This window comes from Leucoraja erinacea, chromosome 14, assembly GCF_028641065.1.
Source record: "Leucoraja erinacea ecotype New England chromosome 14, Leri_hhj_1, whole genome shotgun sequence".
Lineage (NCBI taxonomy): Eukaryota > Metazoa > Chordata > Chondrichthyes > Rajiformes > Rajidae > Leucoraja > Leucoraja erinaceus.
The window spans coordinates 7797213-7809687 of record NC_073390.1 but is presented as its reverse complement, the minus strand read 5'-3'; the positions used below and the strand labels follow the sequence as shown (position 1 = coordinate 7809687).

Below are 12475 nucleotides of genomic sequence, written 5' to 3'. Positions count from 1 at the left end.
GCCGTCCCCTGCCGCGTCTATTCCCCGGCCAAGTCGTCCGGATGCAGTCCCCCTCCGGTAACTCCAAACTCGCCACCGTCGTCGGTGATGCTGGTTCGCCGCGGTCCTACCTGGTCGACCACGACGGTACTATCTACCGCCGGTCCCGCCAACATCTGCGGCTTGTCAACGAGCCCCCACCACCACCTGCCGACCCTTTCTCCCCTCCGTTGTCCGCTACACTGCCCGCCGCCCCACTCATGCCTCGTTCCCCTGCCCGTCCAACCGCTGCTGTGCCTGCGTCCCCTCCTCTGGCTCCGCCGACTCCTTCTCCTCCAGGATCCACGGTTTGGTCGCTCGCCCCAGTTCCGGCTCCTGCTCTTCCTGCAGAGGGGGGAGATGGCGAGCTGCGTACCCGGTCCAGCCGGCTGGTTAGGCCGCCTGTCCGCTATGGTGATTTTGCTTAGCTGGTTGCTCATCTGTTTGTTTAACTGTTTGCTTACATGCTCGTAGCGCATGAGACGTGGTCGCCCCCTCACTACTGTATTGCTTTGTTTCCAAGGGGAAGGATGTAGATCATGTGCATGTACCTTTAATATAGTGACCTCACCACTACTAACCACTCCCCATATCAGAAGTATAATTGCAACCTCCCCACCCATTGATCGCTCTCTAGCTCCGGTGACAGACCACGTACAGCTAGGGCAGCAACGGTTATGTGATATCAATAAAAGTAGTAAAGATACAGTGTGTTCATGACTCCTCTTTACAGGGATCTTATAGAAACTTACAAAATTCTTAAGCGGTTTGACAGGCTAGATGCAGAAAGATTGTTCCCGAAGTTAGGGAAGTCCAGAACAAGGGGTCTTAGTTTAAAGATAAGGGGGAAATATTTTAGGACCGAGATGAGGAAAACATTTTTCACGCAGAGAGTGGTGAATCTCTGGCATTCTCTGCCAAAGAAGATAGTTGAGGCCAGTTCATTGGCTATATTTAAGAGGGAGTTAGATGTGGCCCTTCTGGCTAAAGGGATCAGAGGGTATGGAGAGAAGGCAGGTACAGGATACTGAGTTGGATGATCAGCCATGATCATATTGAATGGCCGTGCAGGCTCGAAGTGCCGAATGGCGTACTCCTGCACCTATTTTCTATGTTTCTATGGATGAGAAAGTGTGAAATCATAGAACTAGTGTGAAATGGGTGATTGATGGTCGGCATGAGATTGTGCTCTGATCAATTGTTTTGGCATGTTTTAGAAAAATTGTAGGAACTACAATCAAACATCGCCCATGGTTTGGTACTTGACCGCATTATAAATATTAGTGTAGAAAGGAACTGCAGATGCTGGATTAAACCAAATGTGGACACAGAAAGCTGGAGTAACCCCGCAGGTCGGACAGCATCTCTGGGGAAAAGGGAGAGGTGACGTTTGGGATTGAGACCCTGCATCAATATTTTCTTAAATATGAGTCTGGGAAGATGAACAAGGCATACAGTTGATGCAAAATTATACCTGTTGTTGTGCTGCTTGTGGCGGGAGTGGTTGTAGTTGTAGTAGTAGTTGTGGTTGGCTCTAAAATGGAAAAGGAAGAGAAAAGACCCATTGATATCAAAGGAAACATAATAATTTGAAAGTAATAAAACACAATTCTATGACAAAACATTTCAACTGCTGAAGAGAAAATAAAAGCTGGTGAAGAAATGCTCAATAAGATTTGAGCAATATGTTGTTTTATTGACTTGGATATCTAACTAAATTAATTCTCTTGATTTTCATGGACTGTTAATGCTCTGGATTGTAATTTGTTCTTGGTCTTATGCATGACAGACCACCTGTTGTTGCACAGCAAATAATTTGGTCTTCTGGTAGTGAATGCTTTGCTATTCTGCCTGCAGGTTTCAATCTACATTTGTGATGTAATTGTAATGTAATGAATGTATTTAGTAGTGATATTCTTTACACATTGGTGAATATTAAATTGAATGTAAATTACTTGAATCTGAATTTTTAGCTGGATGAGATATCACAGACCGAACAACATTAAATGGTTTTAATTTGGGGAGGACAGTCAAAACTAGTTATTTAAAATATCCCTAAAATTCTAAGCAGGCTACAGTTACTTGTTTTCCTTTTGAAAACAAATATTAGTATCTTGTACTCAGCTACCTGGTAACGTAGCCATGGACCTGTTGCTAATTCCAATTGACAAAGATTCCAAGATTCGGTGAGGGGATTTCAATATTGATCGGATTACCATCTACGTCAAATGTGTTTGGCATGAAAATTATTGCCTAGAAATGGTTCCATATGTACACCTATCAGTACAGTCTGTGTGGTTTGTACTGTTTACATTATTCTTCATAATTGGAGATTATGATAATTGAGTGGTTTACATTGATGCCTCCTCTGTTGTTTTTGACTATATGCCAGGTAACAAAGCAAATGTACATTATAATTGTCTTCATTTAGAAACTCCTGACTACATTTAGCTACATTTATAGAATTGCCCCATTATTTACACTGATTAATTGTGAAGTGATCTATAGTTTGGCTATTTTGGAATTAGTTGGCAAAAACAATGATCAATCTTTATCTATTGCTTGTCTCATGCCTTGCAAATATGTGGATGAGAAAGCGTGATAACATAGAACTAGTGTGAAATGGTTGTTTGATGGTCATCATGAGATTGTGCTTTGATCAATTGTTTTGGTATGTTTTAGAAAAGTTGTATGTACCACGATCTAACATCGCCCATGGTTTGGTACTTGAGTACATAGTAAATTTTAGTGTAAGCAGGAACTGGAGATGCTGGTTTAAACCAAATGTAATTTTGTAATGTGATGCATTTATTAAGTAGTGACATTTATACATTGCTGAATATTAAATTGCATGAAAATTACTTGAATCAGAACCTTTAACATTTGACGGATCAATCTGGTGATGATTGTCAAAACTAGGACTTTGAATAACAGCGTAGGAATGCATGTTCACAAGACAAAGTTTTAAAAATATTTGTAAAACAAGGTACCTGTTGAGGTTTCTGTTACTCAGTTGCCTAAGAAGTCAAATTGACCAAAGCTTCATATGCACAAAAAAATGTGTTAAAATACTGGTCTGTTCTAGGATGTCTACTCGCATTAGTGATATAAATGTCCCTAAAATTCTTAGCTAACTACAGTTATTTGTTTTCCTTATGAAGGGAAATATTAGCATCTTGAAATCAGTTACCTGGTAACATAGCCAAGAAGCTGTGGCTGATTTCGAATTGACAGATAGCTTAGAATTCTCTGCCTCAAGGCGGTTCTCTGGATATTTTCAAGAGAGAGTTTGATAGGGCTCTTAAAGATAGCGGAGTCAGGGGATATGATGTGAAGGCAGGAACAGGTTACTGATTGGGGATGTTCAGCCATGATCACATTGAATGGCAGTGCTGGCTCGAAGGGTCCAATGGCATACTCCTGCACCTATTGTCTATTGTCTATTGTCTATTGTCTATTAACAATGGTTCCAAGAGTTGGTGAGGGGATTACCATATTGATTGGATTTCTATGTGCGTCAAATGTGTTTGGCATTAAAATTATTGCCTAGAAATGGCTTCATTTGTACCACGAATCACCACAGTCTAATGTTTTTTTTTTGGGGGGTTTTTTCCACTTTTTTTCCCCACTATATCTGTTTATTTATTGTGTATATATGGTCTACGGTCTATTGACACACTGAACTTTTATCTTCTGTTTTGTATTATTATGTTTACATATTCTGTTGTTCTGCAGCAAGTTATTATTTTTTTATTTTTTTATTTTTTTTTATTTTATTTTTATTAGAAGTACGGTAAGTTACAATACTACACAACACATATGTCTTAATACATTTTTTTGTACCGCTTCATTTTTTGAGCTTTAAGAAAAAGATAGTAGTAGAGAAAGTAAAGAAAGTGCGCAACAGTCTAATGTGTGGTTCATAATGTTTAAACTTGATTTCTGATTGGCGAGGAGCTGGGTAAATATGATAATTGAGTGGTTCACAGTGGTAGCTCAGCTGTTGTTGCATTTGACTACATTGCAAGTAACAAAGCAAATGTGCATTGTAATTACCTTTTTTTAGGAGATATATATATTTTCTTAAAATTCTCCTGACTACATTTAGCCACATCTATGGAATTGCTCAATATTTTGCATTGATTAAGTGTGGTGTTCTACAGTTTGGCCACTTTGGAGTAATTTTGCATAAACAGTGATGAATCTTTGTCTATTGCTTATCTCTTGCTTTGAAAAATATGGATGAGAAAGCATGTTAACATAGAATTAGTGTGAAATGGGTGATTGATGGTCAGCATTAGTTCAAGTGCTTTGATGAAGTGTTTTGGCATATTTTTGAAAAATTGTAGGTACCATGATCAAACATCGCCCATGGTTTGGTAATTGCATATGTAGCAAACATTAGTGTAGGAAGGAACTGCAGATGCTGGTTTAAACCACAGATGGACATAGAAAACTAGAGTAAGTCAGTGGGTCAGACAGCATCTCTGGAGAAAGGGAATAGGTGACGTTTTGGGTCGTGACCTTTCTTCAGTATTTTCTTAAATATTTGTCTTGGAAGATGAACAAGGGATACAGTTGATGCATAATTATACCTGGTGTTTTGCTGCTTGTGGTGGGAGATGTTGCAAGTACAGCAGTAGTTGTGGTTGGCTCTAAAATGGAAAAATAAGAGAAAAGATACGTTGATGTTATACGCAACATAATTATTTTAAAGTAATAGAACACTTTACCAGAAAGGTCAGTGTGGGAATGGGAAGGGGCATTAAAGTGTTTGGCCAACCGGGAGATCAGGCAGGTTCAGGCGGGCTGAGCGAGGGTGGTCAATGAAACGATTGACCAGTCTACGCTTGGTCTCGCCGATGTATAAGTGTCCACATCTTGAACAATGGGTACAGTAGATGAGGTTGGAGGAGGTGCTAATGAACCTCTGCTTAACCAGATAGGACTGTCAGGATCCCTGGACAGGATCAAGGGAGGAGATATAGGGACATGTGTTGCACTTCCTACGGTAGCAGAGGAAGGTGCCTGGGGAGGGGGTGGTTTGGATGGGAAAGGATGAGTTAATCAGGGATTTGTGGAGAGAATGGTCTCTATGGATGGTGGAAAGGGGTGGAGATGAGAAGATGTGGATAGTGGTGGGACCCCATTGGAGGTGTTGAAAAAGTTGGAGGATTATGTGTTGTATGCGATTGCTGATGGGTGAAAGGTAAGGACTAGGGAGATTCTGTCTCACGTGATTAGGGGTAGGGGGAGCATGTGTGGAGCTATGGGGTGCTGAGCAGATATGAATGAGCGCCTCATCTATGATGTGAGAGGGGAACCCCAGTTCTCTAAAGATGTAGAACATCTCGGAAGCCCTGCTATGGAACATCTCATCTTAGTAGCAGATGCAGTGTAGACAGAGGTATTGGGAGTAGGGGAGAGAGTCTTTCTGGCAGCAGGGTTGCAAAATGTGTAGTCTAGATAGGTGTGGGAGGCAGGGGGTTTGTAATAGACGTCAGTAGATAGTCTATCTCCAGTGATTGAGATGGTGATATTAAGAACGTTGAGGGAGGTGTCGGAGATGGTCCAAGTGAATTTAAGTGCAGGATGGAAATTGGTGGTGAAGTTAATAAAGTTCATGAGTTTTGCATGGGGGCAGGATGTAGCACCGATGCAGTCGTCAATGTAATGGAGATAGAGTTCAGGGATAGGGCTAGAATACGCCTGGAACCGGGATTGTTCAATGTATCCTTCAAAGAGGCAGGCATAGTTGGGGCCCATGCGGGTGCCCATAGCTACGCCGTGGACTTGGAGGAAGTGGGAGGATTTGGAGAAGTTGGTAATGGCGAGGAGAGCGCAGGAGAGATTAGAAGGTAAAAATGGGCCATGCGGGGCTTGGAAAATATAAGGTTGGAGGCAAATATTAGTCTGGGAAGATGAACAATGGATACAGTTGGCACATGATTATACCTGTTGTTTTGCTACTTGTGGTGAGAGTGGTTGCACGTGAGGTAGTAGTTGTGGTTGGCTCTAAAATGGAAAAAGAAGCAAAAAGTCTCATTGATGTTAAAGGCAACCTCACCGATAAAATTGAATAGTATAATATATAAGAAGAACCCAATTATTCACAATATAATAAGAATTTGGAAACAAATAAAAGTATTCTTGAAATTAAATAATTTATCAGTACTAACCCCACTATTGAACAACCCCGCATTCAAACCTTCTCTCATCGACAACACATATCAACAATGGGATAGACTGGGGATTAGGAAAGTAGGGGATATGTATGAAGTGGGCAAACTGTTATCATTTCAACAATTAAAATTAAAATTTAAATTGAAGGATAATCAATATTTTAAATATATACAGGTATGTGACTTTATGAAGAAATATACACATAGATTTCAAACTATATTTTTAGATCCTTTAGAAGAAGCAATGAATATTAAGGCTGATTCACAAAAATTAATATCATACTTTTATAATAATATATTAAATAGAGAATCACCCTCAACAGAAGCATTAAGGGAAGATTGGGAACATGAGCTAATGATAAAGATCTCGAAGGATAGATGGGAAAAGTATTTGATGAATACACATAACTGTTCTATTAATGCAAGACATAATTTAATTCAATTCAAATTATTACATAGACTATATTATTCAAAAACGAGGTTGAATAAATTTTATCCAAACGTCTCTCCCAGATGCGATAAATGTTTGTTTCAAAACGCTAATATAACACATTCATTTGTAGGATGTACAAAGTTGAATAAATTTTGGAGTGATATATTTGATATATTTACAAAGCTTTTCAAGTCAAGAATAGAACCCAAAACGGAATGGATTATATTTGGAATAATAGGAGAAGATACCAATTTAAATAAAGATCAAAATGTTTTTTTTAATTATGGGTTAATAATTGGAAAGAAATTGATACTTAAATTTTGGAAAAATACAACCACACCAACTGTTAAAATGTGGATTAGGAACATGATGGACATAGCACGCCTTGAAGAAATTAGACTCCGACTAATAGATAAATATGACCAATTCTTAAGGAGTTGGTCTCCTTTCATCAACTTTTTGGAATCATGTGATGTAGCGGTACCGTAAAGATTGCTGATTTCAGTTCATGACGCGGATAGATCTACATCTCCGAATACAGATTTGAAAAATTCTCTTTTAAGGGGCCTTCTCTTCTATTTCTACTTTCCACTTTCTCTCTTCCTTTTTTTATTTTTTATATACACACCTCACGTTTTTCTACTCTCTACCATCTATTTTCCACTTTTTCCTCTTTCTATTGCTTTCTTTTTCTTGTCCTGCTTACTTCCTTCTTATAACATAAAACTAGAGGTTGTACATAGAATGGATTATGGTATTACATAGTTGGCACCTAAAATTAGGTTCCACTGTACTGTTTTGTGCTGTATTAACTTCTAATAAAAAAAACAAAAAAAAAAAAAAAAAAAAAAAGGCAACATACAGTAATTCTTTGAAAGTAATACAACACTTTATTCTACGACAAAGCATTTAAAATACTACATTTGGTGAAGAATTGCTTAATAAGTCTTGAACAATATGCTTTCATTGGAACTTTGAGATCTAACCATATTTTTAAAATATTTGTATTTGTTCTTTGCCAACATTGATTTTAAAGGCAACATAATTATTTGAAAGTAATAAATAAGTTCTGATGAGTTACCCCCTCATCCTTCTAAACTGTAGTGAGTACAGAGCCGGTTTCATCAAAGGGACATAATATGTTAATCCAGCCATAGCCGAGATCATTCTCGTAAACCTCCTCTGGACACGCTCCAAGGCCAGCACATCTTCCTCAGATATGAGACCCAAAACTGCACATAATAACCCAAATGTAGTCTGGCCAGTGCCTTATAAGTGCCAGTACCTTCACCAAAATATTATCTTGGAAACTTTCCAATCGGTTTCAGGGCCCACCACAGCACAGAGTCTGCCTTGTTAAAGGTACATAATAACCTACATTTCACCATTGACTCCGGCGACTGTGCAATCCTGCTCCTTTTCGACTTCAGTGCAGCATTTGATACTGTCGACCACAACATCCTAATTGACCGTCTCCGGTATGGGGTTGGTATTGATAGTACTGCCCTGAGCTGGTTCATCTCCTAACTCAAAGGTAGGAGTTTCTCTACTAACATAGGCAACTCTTTCTCCTCCCCAGCTGGCCTCTGCTGCGGGGTCACACAAGGTTCCATCCTTGGCCCCATTCTCTTCTCCCTGTATATGCTCCCCTTAGGCCAAGTCATTCAAAGGCACAGCATTTCCTTCCATTGCTATGCAGACGATACACAACTCTATCTTCCCCTGAAGCCCAACAACCGATCAAATCTACTTAACCTTATCCACTGCCTCGAGGATATAAAGTGTTGGATGGCCCAGAACTTCCTCCAACTAAATGAGAGAAAGTCTGAGGTCATCCTTCTCGGCCCCTCGGACTCAATCAAGCAGGCAGCCATGGAAGCCTTACCCCATTACTCAAACCTCACATCAAAAACCTTGGCGTGATATTTGACTCAGCATTGAAATTTGACAAACAAGTCAATCCTGTGGTAAAAGCTAGCTTCTTCCAGCTTTGGACGATAGCTAAAATAAAACAATTCCTCCGTTTTGATGACCTCGAAATCCACACATTTATCTCCTCCCGCCTCGATTACTGCAACTCCCTCTACACTGGCATCAGCCAATCTTCCCTGTCCCGCCTGCAACTGGTCCAAAACGCCACAGCGAGACTCCAGACGGGCACCCAAAAAAGGGACCATATCACCCCGATTCTGGCCTCTCTCCACTGGCTCCCTGTGCGGTTCCGAATAAATTGCATGACCCTTCTTTATGTTTACAAAGCCCTTAACGGGCTTGCTGCCCCCACCTACATCAAAAATCTGCTTACCCACCACACCACCTCCAGGACCCTCAGATCGGCAGACTTGGGGTTACTGAATATCCCGCGGTCTAGGCATAAGCTCAGGGGCGACGGCGCCTTTGCGGTTGCAGCTCCTAGAATGTGGAACAGCATCCCTCTTCAATCAGAACTGCCCCCCCATCGACTCTTTTAAGTCGAGACTTAAAACTCATCTTTACTCTCAAGCCTTTCTTGACGTCCTCTGAGGGAGGGCTATATGTATGTATTTATGTATGTACTTAGAACCACTGTTGTATAACATTAGTACCTCCACTAATGTAAAGAACTTTGGTCAACGAGAGTTGTTTTTTAAATGTACTATAGAAATAAAAGTGATGACTTGATTCCTGGTTTTATATTCTGGTCCTTTCAAAATAAATATTCACATTGCATGTGTCTTCCTTACTGCTAATTCAACTTGCAAATTAACCTTTTGGGAATCATGCAACAGCACTCCACTTTACACCTAAACTTTTTGAATCAACTCGTCATTTAAAAAATTGTCCGTGCCTCATTCCTACTACCAAAGTACATGACTGCACATTTTGCTACACTGTATTCCATCTGCCACTTCTTTGCCCACCTTCCAAACTTGTTCAAGTCCTTCTGCAGAGTTTCTGCTTTCTCTACACTAACAGCCCCTTCACCTATCTTTGCATTGTCCACAAACGTGGCACAAAGCCATCAATCCCCCTCATCCAAATCATAGATATAAATCATGAAGAGTAGCGGTGCCAGCACTGGCCCTTGCGGAACACCGCTAGTCACTGGCAGCCAACCAGAAAAAGCCCCCTTTATTGCCAGTCTTTGCCTTCTGCAATTCAGCCAGCCTTCTATCAATGCTACTATGTTCATTATAATGCCAAGGGATCTCATCTTCTTTAGCAGCCTCATGTGCGGCACCTTATCAAAGGTATTTTGAAAATTTAGGTAAATAAAATCCACTGACTCTCCATTGCCTATCCTGCCATTTACTTCGGCAAATAATTCCAATGGGTTCGTCAGGCAAGATTTCCGTTTGACTAAACCATGCTGACTTTGGCCTATTTTATTGTGTGCTTATAAGTACTCAGACACCTCATTCTTTATAATGGACTCTAAAATCTTATGAACCACTGAAGTCAGGCTAACCAGCCGCAGTTTCCACTATTCTGCTTTGCTCCATTTTTTAACAGCGGAGTCATATTTGCTTCTCTAATCTTACTATGTCACTTCAACTACTGTTTTCTGGGATTTCACACCGCTGCTTTGAAGATTGACGCGCAAGCGGACTAGCGAGCTCTTCACGTAATCCGTCATCTTAACTCCTCATAAAATATAGATCAAAATATATATATATATAGATATAGATATAGATAAATATAGATCAAACTTCAAACTGGTATGTCTGACTTACATTATTGACTTTTTTGACTACTTGTATGATATTTCTACATAAATTTTAGGGTTGATTACAATGGTGACTACTTTTCAAAGTGTATTCCAGATGTTAGGCAACAATATTCTACTGGAGTTATCATTATATTTCTGTCATGGATTACGACCCATTATTGATTGTCACGTGTTGATAAATAATGTAACTTTTTAAAGTTTGATCAGTGAATCCTGGTGCTGCATTATCCTCATACCTGTTGTTTCGCTGCTGGTGGCGGACGTAGTCGATGCAGTGGCAGTTGTTGTGCTTGGTTCTGAGAATGAAATAAAGATGTGACATTAATGGAAATTGAAAGTGAATTAAACACTCTTTTGTTTCCTAAAGTATGTGAAAATTAAACATGTGAAATAAATTAGAGGGATATCGAACTGCCACTGTCAAATAGAGCTAGATTCAATGTCTAATCATCCGTGTGTTGGGCCATAGAGACCATTACGACCCATTATTGATTGTCACGTGTTGATAAATAATATTTCCTTGTACCTGTTGTTTCGCTGCTGGTGGTGGACGTAGTCGATGCAGTGCCAGTTGTTGTGCTTTGTTCTGAGAATGAAATAAAGATGTGACATTAATGGAAATTAAAAGTGAATAAAACACTCTTTTGTTTCCTAAAGTATGTAAAGAGCAGCATTGAAAATTAAACGTGAAATAAATTAGTGATATGGAACTGCCACTGTCAAATAGAGCTAGTTTCAATGGCCGATTATCCGCGTCTTGGACATATTGGGCCATCAAGACTATTTCCATTCTGTGTGACATAATTGCTGTCTGAGTCTAAGGAAGGTTGACAAGACAATCTTGATCATTTGCCCCAGATTTGCAGTACAAGCTGTAATGCTGCATATGGTACCTGTCTCGGTTGATGTTGATTCTGTTGTATAAGAGGTCATCGTTGTACTTTGGTCTGTGGACGTGCTTTCTTCTGTGGTTGCAGAAATTGTCGAATCTTCACATATATAGAGAAATATCAGTTAAAATACATGGCAGCATACTCATGGCTACACATAAAATGTCCCTGGATGTCCAAGAAGATGTTATTTTTTTTTAATCTGATGATTCATATTAACATCGTACAATCATGGAAGTGGTAACCGGTACATTGGATCTGCTACTATTTCCCAAATCGACTAAGCATCGATGATGTTAGCAAATAATAAATGAAGAATTGCCTGACTTTCGTTATTGGCTTATTTGACTGATATTCCAACATAAACTATAACTGATGAGATGTAATGTTATCTAGAATTCAACGAACATGGGTATATGGAGCAAGCATCCATATGAAGTGGTTGCGACAGTTATATTATTTAAAAGAGACTTGGACAGATGAATGGATTCGAAAGTTTAGAGTGATTTGGATCCATCGTAGGCAAATGGAGCTGGCTTCAATGGCTGATCATATTGGACAAATTGGACTGTGGAGATTATTTTACTTCGGAGTCACGTGAGTGATTCCGTGAAGAGCCCACCAGTTTGCATGCGCGTCATTACGACTGACGCATGGCGCAACGACTGGCAGGCAGGCGCGTTGCTCCTTCCAGCGGTAAGTTTAAACCTGCAGATATGTTTTGTACCTATTACCAGGTTCTGTTTTTTCTTGCAGGAATCTCTTCTTACAGAAGTTTCCTGCTGATTATTTTCGGGGCGAAGTCCGGACGGGCCGCGGGGAAACCGGTTATGGACCGTGGGCAGATCCCGGTCAGGACCGCGGAAGCGCTGGTAGCCGGCAACCGTCGGGTTCACTACCCCAGTCGCTGACAATGCAGTCAGCGGCTCCCAGACTGCTGTGGTGCCCCTGAAAGGGGGTAAATCCAATAATATGTTGGTCAGGCCTATGGAATCGGGCGAGTCATGCCAGGAGGGTTCCCCTCCTTCAATGGGTAACGTCTTCGGATGTCTAACCCACATGGAGCACCTGATGGAGAAGTTGCTCCACAATGATATGCTCCAAAGGAGGGAGTTATATTACCCGGGTCTCCTCGGGGGCCTGCTGCAGCGACACCTGTTTCAGTGCTGCACAATGTCTCCTTCTCTGAGGATGGGAGCATTCGGGGTCAGTTTTCTGACACATGAGTTTGAAGGTATAGCCG

General features: G+C 40.4%; 1 protein-coding gene across 1 annotated transcript in view; it reads right to left on the bottom strand.

Annotated features, from left to right (window-relative positions):
- LOC129703781 (uncharacterized) overlaps positions 1-12475 on the bottom strand; it is a 212231-nt gene that overhangs the window by 153856 nt on the left and 45900 nt on the right. The window contains exons 24-29 of the mRNA XM_055646491.1: positions 11236-11331; positions 10869-10928; positions 10579-10638; positions 5974-6033; positions 4614-4673; positions 1493-1552 (exon numbers count right to left, since the gene is read on the bottom strand). Of these exons, the coding sequence (XP_055502466.1) occupies positions 1493-1552; positions 4614-4673; positions 5974-6033; positions 10579-10638; positions 10869-10928; positions 11236-11331 (396 nt within the window). The remainder of the gene's footprint in view (positions 1-1492; positions 1553-4613; positions 4674-5973; positions 6034-10578; positions 10639-10868; positions 10929-11235; positions 11332-12475) is intronic.